The sequence below is a fragment of the Temnothorax longispinosus genome, chromosome 2 (genome assembly GCF_030848805.1).
Source record: "Temnothorax longispinosus isolate EJ_2023e chromosome 2, Tlon_JGU_v1, whole genome shotgun sequence".
Taxonomy (NCBI): domain Eukaryota; kingdom Metazoa; phylum Arthropoda; class Insecta; order Hymenoptera; family Formicidae; genus Temnothorax; species Temnothorax longispinosus.
This window is the reverse complement of record NC_092359.1, coordinates 8,192,940-8,217,886: the sequence shown is the minus strand read 5'-3', so window position 1 is coordinate 8,217,886 and position 24,947 is coordinate 8,192,940. Positions and strand designations below refer to the sequence as shown.

General features: G+C 36.6%; 1 protein-coding gene across 1 annotated transcript; it reads left to right on the top strand.

Annotated features, from left to right (window-relative positions):
* Positions 1–540: 540 nt before the first annotated feature.
* LOC139808343 (kynurenine/alpha-aminoadipate aminotransferase, mitochondrial) lies at positions 541–6,134 on the top strand. The gene is made up of 8 exons (XM_071770218.1): positions 541–979; positions 1,286–1,473; positions 1,831–2,001; positions 2,474–2,734; positions 3,460–3,639; positions 4,160–4,286; positions 4,547–4,752; positions 5,235–6,134. The coding sequence occupies exons 1-8, from the start codon at positions 913–915 to the stop codon at positions 5,304–5,306; spliced, it is 1,272 nt and encodes a 423-aa protein (XP_071626319.1). The 5' UTR covers positions 541–912; the 3' UTR covers positions 5,307–6,134.
* The last annotated feature ends 18,813 nt before the right edge of the window (positions 6,135–24,947 follow it).

The window sequence follows — 24,947 nt, the reverse complement described above, 5'->3', positions numbered from 1 at the left end:
TTGCCAAAATATGACTACCATTTCTGGAATTCATACATATTGCGTGATGCAAATAAGAGAAAGCAAAATTATTTTGGTTTTTGACACATTAACGCTCAAGAATGTTTTGTAAAATTCATAAATATATATTGCTAATGAATTTTTTTATCTCGCTACTTTCTTTACTTATCATAAAGGGAAGTTGTGATAATCTTCATTTCCTGCATTTGTTTGTATTCCGGATTTGGATATCTGAACTCTCTTTTAATCTTATATGTTATATACAATATTTATACTTATAATTCCTCATAACGATTAGATATGTTCGAACTCCAAATATTACGTCCCGTTCAAATCTATATAGTCCATATTTTCAATCAGCGGCAGAATAGCCGCGGTAAGTCGCGGTATCGGATTGGTAAATATCATCAGGGGAACTATTTAGTCAGGGGAATTCTATTTACATTCTAGTATATGTGAATATGTATATTTCTTTTTGTATACGAAACGATTTTCTGACGCAACGTGTTATCGCTAAATATAAAAGGAGGCATAGCCGAGCGCGTTGTCAGTGTTGACGAGGGTAACAGAAGCGTTCACTTTAGAAGGATGTGTTCTTGACGAGTTTATCTGCTTCTTACCTCTCGGGAAACAATATTAATACAGAGGGAAGAAGAGAGCACAGACGTGCACACAGAGTGCTTGTTTAGACCTTCCAAATTCTGGTTAATACCACTGTGGCAATCAAGAACAATCGATTCATTTAACAATACAATTAACACTGTGTCAACTGTGATTGTGTATCGAAAAGTAGTATACTTGAACTTAGGCGCGATCAATAACCAATCAATTCTACTAATAAACACGCCTAATCAATTCGGAGGTTGTAGATTTATAAGAGATTTACGAACGAGTGCACCGTAGAACAGAGAAATGGATTATTCTTACTTCATGACGGACGTCGCCAAACGCAGGCGGCCTGCCACGACGCGGGAGCTAAGTAAGCAGCAAGCTCTTCTCTTTATTCTCGCGCAGCTTGAACGTAACGCAATAATCAGTAACGAACAGAATAAAGTAAACCAGCGAACGATTCGATTTATATCTAATTATCAATAATTGCAAACTCTTTTATGATAGATTAATAAGATCACCAAGATAAAAAATTTACGCACTAAATTGATAAGTTAACTTTATGATGGTCGCATAATTAATTGCAAAAATACTAATGTCAGAATATTAACGTCTTAATTGTCTCGATAAATCTAAGGATTTTAATCGACAACGGAGGATCTTTTAACTGTTCCAGCTAAAATAGCGTACTCCGCGCCGAAAAGTATCATTTCCTTAGCAGAAGGAATGCCCAACGAAGAGACGTTCCCGTTCACGGAAATTTCAGTTAAACTCTACGATGGTTCGTCCTTTACTCTGGACGATGGCGAGTTAGGTGCCGCTCTTCAGTACATACCCACGCAAGGTTATCCTCCTCTTGTGCAGGTAGAAAAGATCCTTCAGCAGAATTTTTTCCAAAAATATTCCGTGTATATAAGAAATTTTAGAGATAGCATATATAGCGCTCCGTTTTTATACGCTCATATCTAACTTGTCGACTAGAAGGGAAATAAGAGAAACATAAACGTGATAAAACATAACGAAGATAAAGATAAGAAAAGACGAAAGTCAAAAGCCATTTCGAGAATAAGCCATTAAATGACGTTCTGATTATGTCACACGTACATTGTTTGCGCGCCTCATGTAATCGACCGTGTCGTTACACCCGGATTCTTTCGTTCCCGAGATAAGGGAATCGGCTGACAATGTGTCTAACAACGTCGGACATCAAATTGGTTTCAGGCCCTGAGGGAATTCCAGAGAAGGGCACACGCGCCACCCTTATGGGAGAGTCGCGACATAGTCGTCGTTTCGGGGTCTCAGGACGGGCTTAGCAAGGCTCTGGAGGCTATAATCGGCACTGGTGATCCGATTTTGGTCCCCGACCCTTTCTATCCTGGCGTCGAAGTTGTGGTTAGTGAATATAGATATGCTTTCATTAGAGAAAGAAATTCGAGAAGTATATCCCGTACGTGTATACGTCCCGCGCGTCGCGTCGCGTCGTTTTAATCCTTTTAACTACGAAGTATACGATAAATAATAATTTGTACAATAGCGATAAAAAAGACTTTTTAAAAACTTTGTAATATGATTTTATTTATTTTTGATATTGAACGTAGAGAATCCGCAAGGAATAAAGAAAATATCTTTTATATTTAATATATTTAATATCTCTTATATTTATATTAAGAATTAATAACACTATATTTCTATGTTAAATCTGAGTTCGATTTAATCTAATTTACTTTAAATTTACTAAAAAATAAAAAATAAATAAAAAAATATTTCTTTCTTTTTTTAAATTATATATCAAGATGCTCGGCATTTATTTGTTATTTCAAAATTTCGTTACTACAAATAATACGGGTGTTGATTTCGATCATAGATAGCACCTCACAAAGCGGAGCTTATAACGATCCCGCAAGACGACGACGGTCCTATTCCGGAAATACTCCGGGAGACTCTGAGAAACCGGGAGGTTTTCGGCGCAAAAATGCCGAAAATAATGTATATAAACGCTACGGGCACGAACCCTACTGGCATCATTATACCTCTGGAAAGACGAAAGGAGATCTATAGGATAGCCTGCGAGTACAATTTCTTGCTTCTCGACGACGATCCTTATCATTTCATGCATTTCGACAAGGTGAGTCATGAGGTTTCATATGCGACAAACGAATGTGTTATTTTGACGTGGATGGCATATAAAGAAATTAAGCCGGCCACATAAATATGAACGTTAATAGAGGTATTAATAGACGTATAAATATACATGCGTTAATATTTATTATGCAAATAATTATACCGAAAATTGCTTAAAAAATGGAACTCTGCAAAATGCAATAGTATTTTGTAAACGGACCCGCAAATTACAGTGCAAATTAGATGAGTTTACTATATGATGTATCTTTGACGTAATATCGTCACAATTTTGCATAAACGTAAATTAAATTTCGAATGACCTACGTGATAGCATTAATTTTTATATCTTTTAAAGTTGTCGAAAATATGATAAAATGCAGTAGCAATACACTCGAAGCGGAGATGAGATATATCTGTTAATTACAATATACATTAAGCACTGTATTAAATATGTTATTAAAAATTTATAGTGATATCAACGAACTCGCATATCATAAATGTCTTTTATGTTTCACAATCTTTATCGACATTTGAGATAGAACGCAATCGATATTTGAATTTTCAATATAACTGATATATTATGCAAAATTATATATATTTATAAGATTATAAATATTATGTATATAATATTTATATGAAATTAAAATAAATACTAGTAAAGAGACTTCCTTCACCGTAAAAATAAAAAAAATTACGATAACTTTTAAAATAAAATGTATTCTTTTTCAGGAGGATCCTAAGTCTTTTTTATCGCTTGATACGGAAGGTCGAGTAATTAGGTTGGATTCATTCTCGAAAGTGATCAGCAGTGGTATCAGATTAGGCTTTATGACCGCCGCGGCTCCGCTGATAGCCTGCGTAGAGCTCCATTTGCAGAGCAGCCACCTCCATGCTCCTACCTTATCGCAGGTTGGTAGAGATATCCTTTACCCTTCGCAAAACCCTTCGTGACCCTTTGTTACCCTTACTTTTCCGTGTCGTTGGTAACGTATGAATATCGTGCAAAATTCTAAGAATGTATAAAATTCTAATTAACATCAGAAGTTTATATTCTCAAATTTTATTTTAACTCATCGGTGTTAAAAATTAATCATAATCCCTTTTCATTAATAACATATTATAATATTAATTTTAATACACATATGAGTAGAATACGTTAGATAACGCGATTTGAATGTTTGTAGTTGAATGCAAAGTGAAAGAATGGATTTATTGTACTTTTTATACACATGAGAAAAACGAGCGATGACCGTAAATATTATTATCTGGAATGATGAAACGTCGTGAAATGTGGACGCACGCCTTCGCTTAATCATCATCCATAAATCAAACCGACAGTGGCGCGTGTCGGGTCTTATCGAAATTGTAAACATTGACCGTTTTATCATCAAAAAGAAATGGTAAAGAAATAACTGATTGGATTTTTTAGGCAATAATGTACAAGTTGTTGAAGATCTGGGGTTACGAAGGCCTGATGCAACATTATACAAGAATAAGGTGCTTCTACAAGCAAAGAAGGGATGTTATCTCGGCGTTGGCACGCAAGCATTTAAATGGTGAGTAATAATTAATAATAATGAGCGATAATTAATAATAATTAATAATATTAGTAATTAATAATAAATATTAATAATGCTCTTGCTATACACTTGATGATAATTTATACTTAACTTTATAATAACTTCTTGTAATTAATAGATAATTTCTTAGAATACATGTGATCTTTGTATATTATATATACGTATATAAGAAAATTAGATAGTTGGTAAGTCACCGCAATTAAAAGATAAAAAAATGACGATTTGTGTTTTATTAGGTTTGGCGGACTTTAGCGTACCAAGGGGTGGATTCTTCTTATGGATTAAAGTGCGAGGAATCGAGAATACATGGAAGATGATAATGCAGCGGGGTGTAACGGAAGGAGTTATTATGGCGCCAGGAGGCGCATTCATGAGAGACTCTAAATCCTGTAACGCCATCAGGGCAAGTTTCGCCAAGGCTTCCTATCAGGAAATGGATCTGGTAAATTCAAACTTTATAATTTTTATATACATATATTGTATTTATTATTATATATATGTTAATTTTTACTTATATATATTATAAACATTAGTTAATATTTTAACATAAAATTAACAAATTAATAACAAATTAAATAGATTTAAATCACATAAAGATAAATGTTTATTTTCCCACAAAATACTTTAATCATAAATTTGAACTATTGATTATTAATTAATCATAAAAGTTAATGTAAATTAATTATAACAAATAATAAAATTTAAAGTAAACATATTAAAGTCAAATGTTTGAGCGTATCAAATTTTAGACGATTTAAATTATTGTTTTGTTAATTTTTTTCTCATGTCAATCTATTTCATCTTATCGACGTACAGCATCTAATCTATCGACGGTGAATAAAGTTTCGTCGAAACACACATGCTATCATCATTGCTGCTAAACGAATTGACACTCGAATATTTATGTCTATACTTATATTTCAGGCACTAGAGCGATTGGCGCAATTAATCCAGACGGAGTTAGCCGAAAATTACATTGAAAATATTGACACGTGATAATATATTTTGTATATAATATATTATCAACAAATAATATATTTGTACATGACTACACGGTTGATATTGAAGTTAACGAGCATCAGTTGGTAATAAAATAGAGTGATAGGACTGGAAAGATATTATCAATTATAAGTAAATTGTTGAATGTTAAACGGTAAAAAGAAATGTATCAAACATCGATAGAGAATTGGACAAGTTATGTTAGATCGAGATGAATTTTATACATCTTCGTCATTTTTAGAACGTAGTCTCGAGTTTCGTTAACAGAGGACATTGCATAACTAAAACAGCGACTTTGCGCATTAAGTTTTTATTTATTTAATATTAACAATTAATATTTTAAAAATTTATTATTTTATTATACAAGCTTTCGTACAAGAAATATATGGTATTTCTTACATGTTGTTTATAACAACACATTTAGTTTCAGCGTGGGATAACAGTAGCTCGATTAATCTCATAAAATCTTGACAAATGCGCATATTATTAAGCATATCAAAAATTAAATTAAATTAATACATTAAATCCATTTAAATCTCAGGCATATGTTGCATCGCCACATTCACGGTAGATTATATTTTTATCTTTCTATTTAAATTTTTGTAGAAAAACGAAACTAATTAATGACATCTTTTTTTATTTTTTAACATATTTTATTTTACATTAAATTTTACCTTCTTTGACAAACGTGTTAATTTATATTGTTAAGTAAATGTAATTGTTTAATTAGAAAAAAACCATTGTTTTATTTTTACTATTTAGAAAGACCACGTAGGTTATCTAAATATTTAATTAAATGGATAAAATATTGTACTTAAAACTTTAGATAACGTTTATACATATGTTTGTATATAAATAAAAGTTTTTTGTCATTACAACTTTATTATTTATTATAATTTAAATTAGCGGAATATGCAAAATAAAAATTTAACTTATCTTTATATGAATTACACTTGATTTATTATGAAAATGTTACAAAAAAGAACTCGTTACCTTTTTAAAATATCAAGTCACTTAATAACTTCAATTACAGATAATTATAGTAATAATAGTTTAAGAAATATTTTTCTCTAGACTAAATATTATTCTTGTTTCTCGATTCTCTTCTGATAGCACATAATTTGATAATTTCAGAATTTGATTTTATATTATCTAAAAAAAAATGTAATGAAGGGGTAGTAAATTAAGGGATGGGAAAGGGAAATGAGAGGAAATGATTGTGCGAAGGTAAACGCAAGAATAGTGCGAGTAATATTAGACAGTAAAAGTAGAACAGAGAGAGAACAGACCTTCACTTAACGCTAAACATCTTAACTACCAATTAATTTGCCAGAATTCATTTAATCTGTTGCAATATAAGACAAGATCTGTTTTGCGGTTTGCTTGCTTTAGCACTTTTCTCGGCCTTTATTTGTTTTGGGTATAGGTATGTAAGAAACCTTTCGAACACCTCCATTCTTTAATCTTGACGGTCTCATAGTTTGAATAATATCTTGCCGTTTGTTTAGTTAATTAGAATACTAATAGCGCGCAACTTGTGCTGTGTAAGCGCGTTATGTATGATGCGTATATTCCTTAGAAGTACCTATCAACTTTAATGAATCAAGCTAACAAGTAAACTAGATACGCAAGAAAAGTAATAACAAGTGTAACGATAATTTTAAAAGAGATTTATGTGAATATTATTCTTTTTCTTCAATGTTTAAAGTGGATGTTAAATGTTAAGTGTTAGATGTTAAGTGTAAGCAATAAATTTAGAGCATAACTTTTAACTATCTTTTCTTAAAAACAGTTTAACATTCTCTCTCTGTCTCTCGTTCACTTTCTTTCTTTCTCTCGTAAGCTTTTATTAAATTTAATAACTTACCAGTTTTAACACAATTTTATTTCAGAGTAATAAAATCAAGCAAACGCGCGTTCATACTGCATGATAATGTGTATAGGGTGAGTTTCACGACAGATTCGAGGGAACGAGCTCGTATCAAGGCACAAATCGGTTTCTTCGTATGGCGGAAGGCCATGAGGATAAACACACAGCCCCCCCGAAGATATAGTGTATATTAAAAGACGTTTTGCGGCGCTGCTGGGAAGCTATACGGATGTAGCCGATCATACGAATGGCCACATTTTCGCGAGAGTGGGATTTGAAGAAAAAAAAACCCAGAAAATACACTTTCGTTTTTCGTACTCGCGGAATCGCAGCGTGTTCAACGTGCTGTAATTCCCGTTGATTAACATGATCAAACTCACTCTTACCCTTCTCTCAAATTTTATAAAAATTAAATTAATTACTCGATGGTTATTTTGTTATACACAAGCATCTGTTTATTGTCCGGATGCCTACGTTTATGCAGAGAAATTTTTTTTTGCAGTAAATTATAATAAACATGGTTGCTAAAAAATTATTATGAAATTTTTAAATCTAATAGTACTTTATTAACGCGAGGAAAATCTAATCTATATAAATTTGTTTTACATTAATTTATATTAATATATACATAAGAATTTTTTAGCCAAAAAGATATAAAGTTTTCTTTTCTTATCTCTTTCTTTGTTTTTTTTTATGCAGTATTTACCTTAATTATTTCTTAAATTCATGCAACAAATGTTAATTAAAATATCAACAGAAAAATTTCTTAATTTATAATTTAATTTCGCGTACTTAATAAGATCCTTCAATAAGATTTTTAAACAATTTTATCTGTATGTTAAATTTATATAGAATAATTCACGTATGTGTTTCAAGATTGAACTGATCGACATAGCGCAAAGCGATGATGATAGTATCTTATACAGATCGTGCCTTTCTTAATTTTCTTTAAAAAAAGTCAGTATTTTAATCAACCAATCGTACCAAGCGCGCTTTCTTAAGTAGAACTACACTTCCTCTCTGATGCTCGCGAAGACAACGGTCCGATACGGTCCGATATAGAGCAAGAAGATAGGGGCTCGGGAGCCAAGGAAGAACGGCAGAGGGCGAGAAAGAGAGAGAGAATTCTCAGGATCCGGCAGTGCGCCCTTAGTCGCAGCGAGTGCTCGTGGGAGCCGCTATCGCTTCCGTCTCACCGAGGTTCGCCGGCGGCGCGGCGCTCACCGCGGGAGCCGCCGTCGAGGGGGTTATTCCCTGGAGGTGGATGAGATCGGTGAGGTGACTCGGGCGGAGGCGGGAGAGAAGGCGCACCAGACTCGTGGGTCGGTCGGTGGGATCTCATGGGGCGAGGGGAGAGAGAGGGAAGAGGGGGGGAGTTGAGAGAAACGGAGGGACGGTGAAAGAACCGGGAGAAACGGACGGGGTGGTGTGCCAGAGAGTATGAGAGCAAGACGGGAGCGAGGAGGGGTCGGTAAGGGTGCGCGAGGGGTAGTGCAGTTTCGTGTTGGCATTACTCTTGATTTCCGTGGTGACGTCGCTACCTCGCCAGCCCTCTTCCTCCCGTCCGCCCCCTTCCACCCCGTCGCTACCCACCACCACCTCCTCCTCCACCTCCTTCTCTCTCCTCCACCTTTGGCGGCCTCCAACCCTACCTTCCCCCGCTCCCGCACCTCCGTATCTTGTGTTTTACCATTTCAGCGAAGGCCACCCACCCCTCGTACTACAGGGAAAGAGCACCCACCCAGACTATCTGGGAGAGATAGATCCTTCCGCGCGCGCTACCCTATATACCGTCCACGGTACGAACATATCGCGTGGGATGATATTTCTCCTTCTCTTGTCTTCGGCCCCGACGCGACGTGACCGTTCGCCGACGGCCAGCCTCATGGAGAAGGACAGGTATTATGTCACGCCAAACATTCTCTTCTTCCCGGTCATCGCTGGAATAATAAAAAAATTAAGTAACACCACGTATATGCGAGTTATCGCGAGCTTAAGATTTAAGCGAGATTAGACCGATATTGGAGAAAACGCAAAAAATTCAATCTTGCGTTAATATCAAATCAACTCAACATTATTTCTTCGCCGGGTCCTGAGAGTTTCTAATCGAAACGTAGAATATTGTTTTCTGACAATTCCATTCACAGTGATTTTGGTCTAGTCGATGCAATTAGACTAATGGTCTAATTTACTGCTATGAAAGTAATTTTCAAAATCTAATCTAACGAAATCTAATTTCGTAATCTTTAATCTCGACAGTTGAATCATCTCATTTCACACTTCTATTTATTCTTCGATTATCTGATTAAACAATTTTAACATTTTTTATATCAAATCTAAAATACATATTATTTTTTATCCGATCGCATCGCTCATAACGCGATCATGGGTTATTTTGCGCGATTTTTAACGTCCAAGTCTACGGGGGCTACGATCGAGGAATCTCGAAATCAGACTCATCCTTGCTCGTAGGGAACAAGCGGCTATTTTAACGCCGCCGAGACACAGCCGATATCTCACGAGTGTGCGGTTTTTATTGTCCCCGGCTGGTATCTTCGTCGGCGACGTCGGCCACCGGCAGGAGAGGAGATCTGCAGCCTGCAGCCATTATATCACGCGTAAAAATTCCTGCTTTACGAAGCCGGGAAAGGGATAACCCATCCTCGGACCGTCTCGCGCGTCTCGAGAAACAGCGAAGGGTGGTAGGTACGGTACTTCTCTACCTACGAGCCCCTATCTCTTGTCCGCCACCGTCGTTCGTTTTCCTAACGTCGCGGCCGGAGAGGGCGGACGCGGTGCTGCGAAGCTCGCTTGTTTGTCTCTCGCGGTTACGTACGGGCTTCCTGTTTTTAAATCGTAGCCGATGTACGACAACGTCGACGTCTACGCCGATTTATACGCGGCGTGTGACCCTCCCTTTCGTCGAGATGCATTGATCTCGGGATACAGCCGTCGAATTACCGTATAGATTCACGTAGGATGTCTACACGGATCATAATTTTTATCTTCGAATAAATAAATGATATTACACTTTGCATAAAATTATTAAAAAGTTGGCGAATGCTGCCAATAACCTGCAGTAACCAAAATTGAAATTTTATTTTGTGCAAATTGTTTTGTACAAACGAAATGCGGATATTATTCGACCGTGCTTGATTTCTTTCTGTTCTGTCGTTTTTACTATTGGCCGTTTCTGAGTTCGTAAATTCGTCAAGTGACCAAACGGTGAAGTAAATCAAATAAATCGGCATAATGCGTTAGAGTTTATTCATCACCCGATGACAAGGATCTTAGAATGAGTTGTTGGTCTGTTTTATTTTACAACTGTTAATGGACTTTGTTACAGGAATATGTACGGGAACTATGCGCGATGAACGGTACGGACATATGCATATTTTATCGAACTATCTCGCGGTCGGTATTACTATACAATATGATGAAAATATCAAAGTATGGGAATTACGATAAAACAAGCTTCGACTTGCCTAATGTAGAGTGCATTATTGGACATAATAATGACACACGCAATTTCGCTCGTTTTGAGAAACAAAAGGCAAGTTTATACGGGAGTCTAATTTTACATGGTAATACCTAACTATTTTACCGCGCTGCTTCTCGATACGGAGGCAAAAACTCGATATTTATTTTAGTCGTTTCATCAAACAGTCACGCGACGCCAACTGGCATACGTCAAATTTTATTTTTGTTGACTCTTATTGCGAAAGCTGTCGAAAGACTTAATTATATGTTGCGAGCGTCATTTGCCTCATTCTTTCTCGCGAGATACCTCAATGCTAGTCGACGGATTTATATCTCCCGTCCTATAAAAAAAAAAAAAAAAAAAAAAAATCCCGGTAGGTCCTCGCCGGCAGCAGAGAGCGAAGTCATGGCCCTTCACTTATTCACCGGGCTAGTAAATAAAAAAAAAAACTCGCTGCAGAGCGCGGCGAGTGCATAAAACATTGAAACCGCTTGAAATCGATTGCGTTTCATTACATCGCCGCGAAAACCACGTCACTCGGAGATTTTTTTACTTTCGCGAAGATACCATTTTACGTCGATTCGCGCGCGGGTTCGTTGACCCGCGAGAATTCAGTCGTCATCGGAGGTCCTGCGAGAGATACGTAAAATGCGACGCCGCTTTTCATCGTTATAAATAAAACGATTGGGAACGATTAATATATATTTAAAGCGCGATGTGTGCAATACCAGCGCGGTGACGGTGCCGCCGGTCCTTTTGGGCATCGACCCTGGGAAACAAATAACATGGGCCGTCGTTGGAAAAACATGTAAATAGAAAAGATGAATTGCCGCGGTGAGTTATAAATTTTAATATGGAAAGAAGAGTAGATATTTTCATGATCAATTCGTGGGATTATATCTCTGTACCGCGGCCTGCCTTATATACAACCGCGGCGTCAATATTTTATGGACTTAACTAATAGCTAAGAATGCGAATCAAACTTGTCACGTTGACACCAGGTAATTGATTCGGCTATAAATGAACCAGCTATACAAGGTTCAATGAATTCTTTACGTAACCGAATCAGTTACTTCTAATCCTGTGGCATCGTTACCTATGTACAATGTCCATTATCGAATTGACTTTTCCGTGCATTTGGGTAAGGTAGTTTTTACGCGTTTTAGAGCGTTAAAGATAAATGTGCTCTAAATCTGCACAACTTTTATATATATATTTCTTTCTATGTAAAATTCAAAATTTTTACGTTCAATCGCATCGTCGCTCGTAACATAATCACGAGTTCAAATAGGCTTCAAATGTGGGATCCCGCGCGTATCGTCTTTTGATGCCCGAGTCCGTGGGCTCCAATCGGGAAGCGATCAAGAAGCCCGAACTCAGAACGCCGAGAGAAGGAGCCAGGAGGATGACGCCAACATGCACGGTGGAAAGGGCTGCTCGGGGGGAATCAGGAGGGGTGCAATATAGCCCCGCGATTGCCCAGTAAATATCGGGGCGAGGTTATAGCCGGCTCCGCGGCCCGTAAACCAAGACATTAAATTTTATAATATTGCGTCCCGTCTCTCGCATCCCGTCCCTCCTCGACATCTCCTTCGTTTTGTTCCCTCTTCGTCCACCCTTCCCGCTACGGCCGCCCACGCTCTGGTAGCCTCTCCTCGACCCATCCTTCTCTCGAATGTTGCGTGTGCGCGCTCGCGCGCACACGCCGTGCTTTTATTGGCTATTTACAGAGGAAATGGCCTCTAAATTAACTGCAGACTGCCGGATTGCTACCTATATCGAGCGGCCTCGTATAACGCCTCGTCGGTCGCGCGCGTTGAGATCGAAATCGAAGTGACAGTGCATCGGGGAACGATTAATCCCACGTGCGCCGAAATGCTGCTATCGTGTGCCTCTGCGCGATGAGCCCGTCGATGAGTCCGCCGTACGTGCGATTTCGAACCAATGCTCCATTCTAGAGGAAATTTTGAGGAAAGAGACAGATAAAATCCTTTACATTTTTCTGTTTAGCTGTCTCATCAGCTTTGCGCTTATTGATCTCGCAGTTGCATCTGAAGAGTGTTTCATGTAATTAGATTGATAGAGAGCTTTATGTAAATTTTCATCAATCAAGCATAATTCTCTTCTTTCTTAGAAAAGAGTGTAAGAGTGTTATTTATTTATTATTTATTCCGTTGTAAACTGTATAAAGAATTAAATTTAGCCAATTGCGATGTCACAATATATTTAAAAATGAGATAAATGCGCGACGTCCCGATATATTTGAAAATAAAGTACGATTTTACAACGACCGTAAATAGTTATTATAAAATCAAAAACAAGTTTGTCCAATTGCATACAGAAATATGCACGTGCTATCCAAATCATATCAGTTTAATTATCTTTAACATCTAATTTCTTAGTGATCAGAAAATAAAGGCTGTTAATTATTCTATCATCGGTAAATTTCCAAACGCCATATTTGCTGCGATTGATCCTATACTCATTTTACTAATCAAGCTTACCGAAAATACCCGATTCTCTATAAAGCTTATTTCTATGCTCTCAACGAATATATATAACTTATCAAAATCTATTACTTTTTAAAAAATAAAGTTATAATGTTCGATGATGGAGTAGAGAGAATAGAAATATTATATATTATATATACAGAAAAGAAATATGCATTATTAAGATGATATTATCCTATAATTATAGAATAAAATAAAATAAAAGTTTTGAGTGCGATGATACTCGTTTCAGGAACGACATTCGCGCGAAACTTTTATTTACCGACTCGAAGACGCTGATCAGTTCCGACCTGTGTGAGCGCCAAATAAATTTCATGTCTCAATTAATTCTTGGGGCACGTGTCGCCACGTGGCCAGCGTCGGTCCCGCTGCTCGTCCTCTTTCTTCTTCATTCTCTCGCTTGGCCTGCAGCCGCGTCCCGTAGACAGGGGCGTAATATAAGCGCAAGTATATTAAGTGTTGTACGCGCCACGACTTCATTTGCAATGCTTGTTTATTTGGACGGGCGATATGCATCTTTCGTATGATCATAAACCTGTCGATGAGATCGTAACGGACAGGATGAGCACGATATCATCGATTATACCCGCGGATAAATTCATTGTTCCTTATATTCAGTCATCGTGCTCGGTCAGGTGCAGTCCCCGTAATAATCTGAAATAGAATCAGTAAATGATGCTGGTTTGATTAATGAGACAATTGAATTAGTAGCTCAATTGCGGAAACATGAATGCGCAAAGAAATTAGAAACCGCGCAACAAGTACAGTGTTTATTTTGCCTATTGTATATTAAACACGTGAACTACTCGTTATGACTGACTGCACCAATATCAATCTATCAAGTGTGCTCTCATTGATCATTGTCTTTTTTTTTGTAGAATTAGAAATAGAATTTAATCGCTAAGATAATTGATTGGTTGATAAAATTAACCGTTAAAATAAACGATTATAATTTTACAACGTGAGCGAAACGGTTGCAGTAATTTTATTCCTGCGAAAGTTTTATACATGCAGTTAAAATTATATAAGTTCTAATAGCGTATACCGACTGACCGTTTATTCTCAGGAAATGAAAGAACAAGATCTATCGATCTAATTCTCTTGGATTTATTGTGGTCTGCGCAACGACACTGTAATCTAATGAGCCTCGTTCATTTTATTTGTATTGGTGCCGCGTATCTCTTATAAGGAGTCATATTAGATTCTACCGTGATTATTTATCTGAAACTAATATTTCCTTTTTATGTTGAAGACGAAGAAATGATTCTAAATACTAGCGCTTTATATTCATCTCACCACTTTCGATCAGATTTTCGATTTCATTCTTCTATTAATGCATTTACGGAATATTAATCAGCAAAATGCAATTTAATGAAAAAACATAAACGCGGTAAATTAATGTAAACATATCTGCCCGCTTTTTTCCATACGCGCAACAGAATAATGAGAAATAATTTTTTTAATTTTTTTGATCTGTTTTCGATTTATGATATGTAACAAATCATCAAAAATATATCACATATATTATAGGCAGTTTTAATAAATTTCTTATTCAATGACACATCTTTTGAATTATCTGACGTTTTCTCTTTGATTATGTTTTCTACAATTCCGAGAAAGTAATCGTATGACCGTTTATCCTCAGGAAATGAAAGGACAAGATCTATTGCCACAACACTAAGCTGTTTCTATTAATGGGAAGTCGAAGGGCACCGGAACATTTTAAATCAAATAAGATCTGACTTGTCCACAAACCATCCTCTGCATCAACACGATCATGAACGACATATGTTTGAACAGCGTGGTAATATATACATAGTTCCTTCTCGGACACATCCTCGTACAACATATTAACAGCTTAGCCAGTAAGCCTTTTATATTACATTTTTCCCTCTATGGGGTCTCCTAATCCAATGGGGTAGCTCGCCTCCCTATAATACCAAGGGTGCACACAGCGAATTCGACCTTGCCCAATGCTTAGTTTCGTCGCACGTCGAAATCAGACGACTGAAGATTGTGAGTTAAAAGAATCTATTGGGAAAGCAATTTGCGAATGAAGCGTATTTTTGAAAAATTCGTTATTTGAGAAAATGCATGATTATCCAATGGGATTCAATTCAAACTGAATAAATGCAATTTTAATATGCAAATCATTAAGGGTTTTATTCAACGCGAAAAATATTTTATTTAAACTATTAAAAATGTAGAAATTAGAAATTTAATGCAGAGAGAATATCATCTGTGAACTTTCATTAAAAGTCTGAAGCTTACGTATATAATTTTGCGATATAAAAAGAATTTTAGAAATTTTTCCCTTGCATATTTTCATATATGTTTTTTCTACATATATAGAAAAATACAGTGTGCAATAATCGATGTCTAGATATTACATTAGGTTCTTTCATAAAATCCGCTTGCTTCTCAAAATATAAAAAAAATATATTAATTGTACATGTACTACTGTTCCGTCAAACAAATGAAATGAAATCAACGAAACGCTGTCACAAATAGAATAAAGTGGACATCTCGCGTCAATGTATCGCGGCGGTTAAAACTTGTAAATAGAATGCGCGCGGTCGCCACCCTAATTTACTTTGCGCGCATTATTCGACCGATGTGTATCCCATCGCGTTGCTTTCCCATGCGCACAACCGAGCCGAACGCACCTCGGCGATCCGGCGAATCGTTTTGGGCCGATAACTGCTTCCTCTGACTTGACTTTGTGAGCATTTCACGCCCGCAGCTCCAATTAACTAGAATGACTGACCGCGCGCGCCGTCGTAAATCTGTTGCCCTGCCGAAGCCCGCCGAAAGCGCATTAACGGAACAGACATAAGTTTAGCAGCAGGTTCGTGTTTGCCAGGGGCGCACCCTGGCTGGGGTCGGCCCATTGTTTGCCCCGAAACGCACGCAACACGGAATCATCCCTTGACGCGTGACTTACGTGCCCGTAAAGCCAAACACAACGGGATGTATATGCGCGCGCGCGTGCGTACATACACACATATACACGTATACACATTCGAGGGAATATATTTTTACTGATCGTCGAATTGCGAAGAGAACGGATTCACGCGCCTCCGAATTCCGGCGATGGAACTTTCAGCGGAAATTTCGTCGAAGCGGTCGATCACTCGATTCTATCGTCTGTAGTCTGTATACGATTTTTCGCCTGAACAAGGACAACGATATATGATAATATACTAATCGAGAGCAACAGTTGGCGAAAGGCTTATGGATTAGCGAAACTTCATCGTTACCATATCTTAATTATTATATATTAATAAATATTGATGCAGTAAACTTTAAACGTCGATAAACTCTATAAACTTAGAAGCTGATTACAGCATTGTTACGAATATTTTGCCCGAACGGTGTCGAAATGTTTCTGATGAACATTCAATGAGTGTTCCGAATCTCCCGTGAAGGGTCAACTGTACCTTTGACCAGGGACACGTTTATATATCGTCGAGGAACATCAGAATGCAGAGCATTACATCGACACGCTGGGATAGCGAAGACTTTGAAGATATGAAAGGGCGGTATAAATCTTTAGCCCGGACTTAAGTTCCGGAGTAAATCTTGCCACGTTTTAGCAGTAAGTCCAGAGCTCACTGCGAAAAAGGATCAAGCATACCGACTTGCCGGATAACGTCCTGCCATGCATGGCGTCCTCGTCCGCCGTTACTGGCGGCTGCGTAGTCCACGAAAGGTGCTAAATCCACTTGCGACAAGTTTAAAATCGACTCTTCCGCCCATACTGATGTGTCTTGCTTTAATCCGCAAAAAAAGCCGAGCCTAGCGATTCCACTGCGAGATTACCGCGAATTCTGATAATCTACTCAAAACTCGTTTTTATAATCTTATGAATATTATTGGTATATTCACATTGTTTATGTAGTATATCCTTATTATATACCAATTTTTTTCTTTACTTTTTAAATTAATCGTAATATCAACTATTTAAGTTCGATATTTGATTAAAGATCGTAAGCTTTTATATTTTATTACGTACATTATTTATGTACGTTATTTATTATTATGTGAATTAATACTGACGTAAATATATTAATTATTGATTTAAAGTATTTAAAAATTTACGAGCGATTTTGGGATATCTCTCTCGTCGTATTATCGCGACAAGCAGTTGGCGAGAAAGGTGCGTAAAAATATAACTCCTCAATAGGAAGTTGCGTGAGAGTCTGGTGGACGGAGGGAGAGAAACTTCGGCCGGACTAGAAGAGAGAGCGGCATGATTTAGATATCGCCTTCTTGTGGTAATCAATTTCCATTAACAAAGTCTCAGCACAGTTAGAGAGAACGAGGACTGCAAGTGAGGGAATTCGTGAAGCAGAGCCAGAAAACGGAGGGAAAGAAAGCATGGGAATAAAAGGCGGGTCTTAGGAGGCACCGTGCTGTAATGAGGTTTTGTAAATTTTTATCTTAAGAAATCATTGCCGGCGGAGAAATGGAAATTCTTTTCGTTAAATGCCCTGTCAGTTTCAGTAATTGCAACCCGTAACGAAGCAATCGCGCAACTGCGCTTCATGAACAAAGAGAATGGAGCAAGTGTATTTTTTTTAAAGATAAATAAATAAAAAATACAATAGCTAACAAATGCTAAAGTACATTTGTATATTATTATATTCATATTTTATATTATATTTATACGTATTATTATTGTGTAAAAGATGAGCATATAGTTATTGCGCTAAATTTTACGTGTCTGTGAAGTAAAAAGTTATGGTTTATTTATTGCATTTTCATGTTAATCGCGTTAAAATCATATTCCATTAACTTCTGTTAAACGATCATTCCTAATTTTTCTGAATAACGATAAACAAATCTTAGATAAAGATAGTATCGGCGCGTCCCCAAGCTTTTCAGATAAGTTTGTGAGTCGAGAAAATTGAAAAACTTCTCGATAAAATTGTCCCACCACTACGACTTGCACTAAACTTAACCACCGTGTGCTCAATACATTCCAGAAACTAATTAAACTTTGGACATATACACAAAGAGTCTGTAGCGCAAGTTTCTTCTGACCAATTCTACGAAGTGGATTAAGCAACGACGCCTTCAAAACTAAATGCGTCATAATAAATACATGGAAAAGAACACACTGAGAAAAGTGAAATATTAAATAATCCAGTATATATAAACTCTTATATATACTTTAATTTAATTAATTTAACTTGCTACATTAAACTCTCAATAGTCCAATTCTTGACTGTAATCTTCACCTAATTTCAAATATTTAAGATGGAGAATGGTTTTTTTATTTTATTTGACGCTAGAAAACAATAATAGGTACGTAAATAAATAAATATCGACTGATTCGAAGGAAGAAGTTTGATTTGCAATTCCAATCATGACGATAAACTTATTAATTAACCACTAATTCCAAATTGCTTAATCGCTTCATAAATGTTTATAAATTTTATCTAGCTTATAAATATGATATCTCTCTCTCTCTCTCTCTCTCTCTCTCTCTCTCTCACGAGAGACTAAACGAGACGATACGAGAAATACATCGCTCTTACGGATGAAGAAGCGAGGCAGACAGGATAAATCGGCCGAAATTCGCGGATCGCTTCGCATCGCCGGTTCGACAATTAAGCGAAAGCCGAACCGTATCGAGTGGCAAAATATTTGCAGAAATGTGGCATCGCCGATAACGGTCGGTAACTCGTTGGCAGCCGTACTAGGAATGTGAGATATGGGTGGAACTCGATCGACATCCAAATGAAGCATGCTACAGAGTCGGCAAGTGCCTGGCTGGATATTATAGACCTGTGAACGAGGCTGAGGGGTGGTTTCGCGCTAAATTGAAACGCTCGAAGGTAACGTCTAATGAAAGCACAAGCGCGGGAGCTAATATCCACCCCACTAGAATGTAATAATTTCAGAATGGTACTTCAGAGAGAGCTGTACTTGTGCAACAAAGGTTAACCACGCGAACAGCTATTCGCGATCGCGTAGCGAGAAATCGCCGAGTCCGGCGTGGAAAAGTACCCGGGGCGCCCAGGTGCGCGCGATTTATCGCGAGTTACCGAGCCGGATGATCCGCGTACGCATGCTGCGCGTTACGTCAGATACCCTGCCGGAAATAAGGATCATTGAGATTGGCCCGGAAGACGAACTCGCGATTGATATATCAGCCGTAGAGTCCTGAGAGCGAGATAGCTCTCTGACGAATCGAAAATCAAAAGTTGTTTTGAGACTCGTTAAAAAGCGCGACGGACTTTAGCAAGACGGTCAATTATGTGTTTGTACAAACTGCGATGACCATTTAGCGTTTGTTAAATGACAGATTTTACAATCTAATTGGAGGAATCAGCTTATGTTTAATATGTCGGGGAAATATTTTATTTTTATACTATATTAAACGGTGTTTGATTAAAACCGAAATAGGAAATTCATAATTTTCGTCATGTATGACATTTAATTTGTTTAGAGGGAAAAATAATCGAAATTCAAAAATAACATTAGGGTTTATATTTCTTATTGATATATTGCACCATATTACATAATGCAATCGTCTATGCGAAACGAGTATTTAAGTTTTATATTTCTACCTAAAAAAGAAGTTATTAAACACGTTTGTCAAGCTAGTGATTATTTTATTGTATAACGGTATCACTTATTCAGAAAAAATCGAGACGTCTTCATTGCATTGAGCTTCATTGGCTCGGAAGAAAAAGTGGATTATATGATGTAACTCGATGAGATTTTCAAGAAGGTACTTCTTTAAATTAAAGATGTACTGAAAACAACAAGACATATTTCTCTGATATATATCTTCCTCCTCTCTCCCCCGCTATCTACGACATTTTCTTACAAGATGTAACTAATTGCCTGACGTTAAGAGGCTGCTTAAAACAAAGTGGTCAACATACGTAACGCGTCTGTCTGAAGATACAAGATCTATATTTATGACACGTACATAATTCAATTATCACACAAAAATGATATATTCTATCGTAATATGTTCATCACGTTACGGATTTAAAGTATCGATTAATTAAATCCATCAATTGCCAACAACAAATGTAACAATGAGTTAACGTTACCTTCTTTGTATCAGATGTCATTTTAGAGATTTAAATTTTGATATTTCTGTTTTGCATTAGCTGCCTGTACGAAACAGCAAATATTAGTTGGAGTTATTACGGTACAATCAAACGAAGCTTACTCTTTTTTTGCATCGTAATATTTCATTGCAGTTAGCAATGAAGTTTTACGAGTATAGCTGCCGGATAAACCTTGATAACTGACAGTAATCTACTCTAGACGGGTCGATAGCTACAAAAGCCCGGTATAAAAATAATATCGAAGAGTCCGGCGTGTGTAAGTGCATCCGTAAAATGAATTTTGTTGGAGGACCATCTCTCTCGTAAGCGTAAACGCTTGCGCGTGCGTGCGTGCGTTGACGGAGGGCGGAGGGGACGTGAGAGCATGTAGGTGCTGTAAGCACAAATTGCCACAAATTGGAGAAAATTGAATGAAGCTTACAGCTTAACGAAGGCACTAAACCCTTGCGGAACGACCTATCTCAACATGCAGCCCATTTTCGTGATAAGTGAGGAGATGTCGTGCGTTTAAAACACTTTAACCAGGACAACGCTGCGACGCCTCGGTATCGCTGATATTTCTACCGTCAATATTTCCTGAAGATTTCTGCATTTGTCGCGACGATGGATATTGCCTGTAAGGCAGGGTAGAACTAAGCTTTCGTTCTACTCGAACCGTATCATGTTAGATAAAAGATATATTGTATTTTTCACATTTTTGAAAAGTAAGGAATACGATGTTTAATGAGACGCATCCACCTACTTTACTATAGAGTCTTTTATCATATTGTAAAATGTTAATAAAAGTAAAATTCTTTATTGCACCGATACTTATAATTGGTATGTGGACAAATTAATTTAATTTATTTTAATTTACTTTATTTTTCTTTTTATATTACTATTCTGCTTTATTTATAGTATTTCGTTGTTTGAAGTGTTATTTTGGCAAAAATGTGTTAATGGAATATTTGAAAATTATTCACATTTTATTATTCATTACATAAAATGTAGGTGGGGGAGTTACTATTTTTATACATATTATTATGTATTTTTGTATTATTACGTATTTTATTTCAAATATTTTATTATATTCAAAATTTCAAATCTCTACTGCTAATTATTAAGTAAAATACAAAACGTTATTCTCTTTTTTATATAACTAAACTTTTATATTACGATCTTATCGGTAAAAAGATATATTATTTCTGTAGTCAATACGGTTCGACAAAAGATTGTTATGTTGATATTCGTTATTAGTTTATTACAAGGAGCTGTAGTCCGAATATTGAAAAGAACGAACACTTGCCTGAAACGACAAAAGATTTTGATTTTCCGATAGAAAAAGGTCGTTATCGAAGTACTTCGCCGCCGCTGAAGAACTCCGAAACGACCGTAACCGGTGAGAGAACTGGAAGGGAGAGTTCGAGGCACACGGTACAAAAAGAGAAGGGGACAGTCAGAGAGAGAAAGAAGGGACGGGATGAGGAAGAGAGAAGGGGGAAGGATGGAAGAGGGCGAGGTTGAAGGAAAAAGAGTGGAAAAAGAGGAGGACGGCATGGCGGTTTGCAGCAAACAGAGGACAGTGACTAGAGCGAGAGAGGCGTGCGAGACGTGGAATATGTCTGGCGTATGTGGAGAAGCTTGTACACTCCCCCGGGATCGTTATGGGGGCATTCCGGCTTCTGGTATGTAATATCAGAAATTCCTGTCTACCTGTGTGTCGCCTGTTGCCCGTGCGCGATGTTCCAATTGGAGCGGGCGAAACGCGCGCTCGTGCGATGCGAAAGTGGTATTACTTGTGCGCCGGCGGTAGGGCAGGACGTAGGGCTGGATCACCGACGCTCAGGAGGATAAAATTATTCCACGCGTTGAAAATTAGCTGCGCGGGAGAGTCTGATATAGAAGCCGTCGTCGTCTGCGTGTTTGGCTCTCGAAATGAATACTTATCGGTGAAAGGAATATGTAGCACGTAATAATATTCATCGCGCTTAACGTATAACGCCAAGAGCATCTCCTCGCTGTTTGATACTTTGCTTTGACATGGAATTAATTAAAATTTCATGTACGTTTTAGTAAATAAAAAAAATTTATATTTTATGTAATATTTGCCTTTAAAAATGTATGAGATAAATAAATATAATACTTTACTTGTTTTAATATTGTTATCAATGATTATTATATTTATATAATTATTATATTAATTTTTAATAACGTATGCAGTCTATTTAAAACACTAATCGAAAATGTAATATAGAAAATTCCAAGAAGCATGCATTTCTTCATGTCGTTATTGAAATGTAATTTAAAAAAAGAAAATATATATAACTGTAATTATACATATAATAACAATTAATGAAAATTATTTATTAACATATTAATTCACCCTATGTTTAATATATCAATTCCTTAATATTTGTATTAATTTAACTGCCATTAACCATCTCCTATTACAAACCTATATGGACGGATCTTTGAAGATATACTGCAACCTTTCGACGTAATGCATTCGAACGATGTATATAGAGAGGATTTTGGTTTCGTCGCGTGGTAGGGTAGTTTTAGCCAGAGGCATCGGTTGTCTGCATTCGACACATTGTCAATTTGCCGCTGCTCGTCGCGTCTGTTTAAAATCGATCGTGCCAGGGCACACATACCTGCCTACCAAATACATTTTCGGTTTACGAGTGCCGTAGACGTCACTCCCGTTCTCTAACAATGCGTTAAAAAAATAGTCGCTTTTGTTCGATTTCTGCCCGCCGCCAACATGATTGGGGAGCGGGGGAGAGGGGGTCATATGTATTAATGTCTCCAATGATTTTCGAAAATATACATATAGCGGTGTTTCAATCGAAGTTATTTTTATCACTTTCGTGTAGGTTTTACCTCACAATTTGCTGTTATGAACAAGTAACTTCTTTCACGGACTGATTTCATCGACGCCGGCTTCGATATGTTTTTCCACTTATTTTCTTGAGCATATTTTCCATCGATGAAATAAATTTCTGTTTGTTATTTAAAAATAATATATAAAATAACGTTTAGAGCTATATATATAATGTCTATTTTATAAAAAAAAACCGTATTATGCAAGAAGACACATTTTTTTTCTACAATATGTTCGATTTCTCATAAGCATCATAAATAAATTAGAAATAGCTCATTTATTTCACAATTTTCAAGAAAATTTTTCCTCTGGTAATTAGAACAATAAGATTATATGTACAATGATGGTAGAAAGCGACAGCAAAAATTCAAATTAAACCTGTGGCCGATGGCTAGCAATCTTGCTAGCCTGAATATCGTGATCACATCGAAAATGAGAACCACAAACGCGATATATTTGAAGTATGATGTGACTGAGAATTCCGTACAGGCGAGCAGCGCATTCCACGTGATATCTATTTCATTATAGGGGAGATTCCGCAGTATTTTTGCAATTATATGCAGCGATCATCGCCACTGGTTACACAGGTTATACCGTTCATATTGTGTTTGCGAATATTGTCGCAATATAGTCGAAATTTCTCGGGGACGGCCATGTGATCGAATACTCGGACCAGCGACGTTAATTATCTTTAATCCAATTAGCTATGTATTTGCATATGCCGACTACGATGTTTTCGAGCGTTCGCGTCTGCGCTCATTAGCGCGGTGGATATGATGCAAATAAACGAAAAATGAGCTTGCAAAAGGTGTGACGCGCGCTACCTGAAAAGTATAATTAAAAATTACATCTCCGTCACATATTCGCGATGCTTCCTTGCACGCTCGAGAAATAATTTTGTATATAATAATAAGCCCTTTTTTATACCTACATATTATCATAAATTGTTTGTATACTTAGCAATTTTCTTAATTATCTAATGATACGGAAGATCACATGTATATCTGACCATAAGTGAAAATAAATTAAATTAAATAAAAACGTTGTAAAGAGTGAGATAGAGAAGTTGAATGTCATCGAATAAGAAAGTCGCGAATAGCGAATTCTATCAGCAACACATAGCATTACTAATTAAAAGGTCGAGGCATATGCGCGAAGAATATTAAAATTTATTAATTAAAACCATCGCCAATTATTCCTAAATTAACAACAGAACGAGAGAGACGGCCGGAGCCACTTTATCATGTTTATTAAATATCTTCGATCCATCCTCTTATCCCCTTCTTTCGCGTAAGAAGAGATATGAGTATATGGTATGCACGTCCCTTACGTACAATATGACATAACATAGAATACATAAGCCCATTACTCTTTTCCTCTCACTTACTCTTGATTTTAAGGACATAGAAAAAATATCTTCAACCGGGTATATCTCTCATTAATAAAAATTTTTAATTTTATTCTTGTACACATTAACAATAAAATCATTCAGAACGAATTAAAAGATATATTATAAGTATAAGATATATACATTTATTTCGCGTAAAGCAGCAAAAAAATTTCTCGAAAAAATTTAATGCGGATCTTAACTATTGTGTATATAACTCTGTAACTATTGTGAGCATATATAATATGTACAAACATTAAAAGTAATGTGTGAATGTTTATATTATCATATCATATGATATCGTAAAGAGAGAAAACTAAATATTAAGTTACATGGTTTATACATAGTATTTTGAATTTTTATCGGTCTTAGTTTTTTAATGGATTGTAGAGATTATTTTTACAGTGGATAATAAAATAATAAAATAAATGTT

Excerpts from the sequence above, each read along its gene's own strand:
- LOC139808343 (XM_071770218.1), top strand. The coding sequence starts at position 913 with ATGGATTATTCTTACTTCATGACGGACGTCGCCAAACGCAGGCGGCCT. Across the intron at positions 1,474-1,830 it reads GTTATCCTCCTCTTGTGCAG|GCCCTGAGGGAATTCCAGAG; the intron begins GTAGAAAAGATC and ends AATTGGTTTCAG. Across the intron at positions 4,753-5,234 it reads CCTATCAGGAAATGGATCTG|GCACTAGAGCGATTGGCGCA; the intron begins GTAAATTCAAAC and ends CTTATATTTCAG.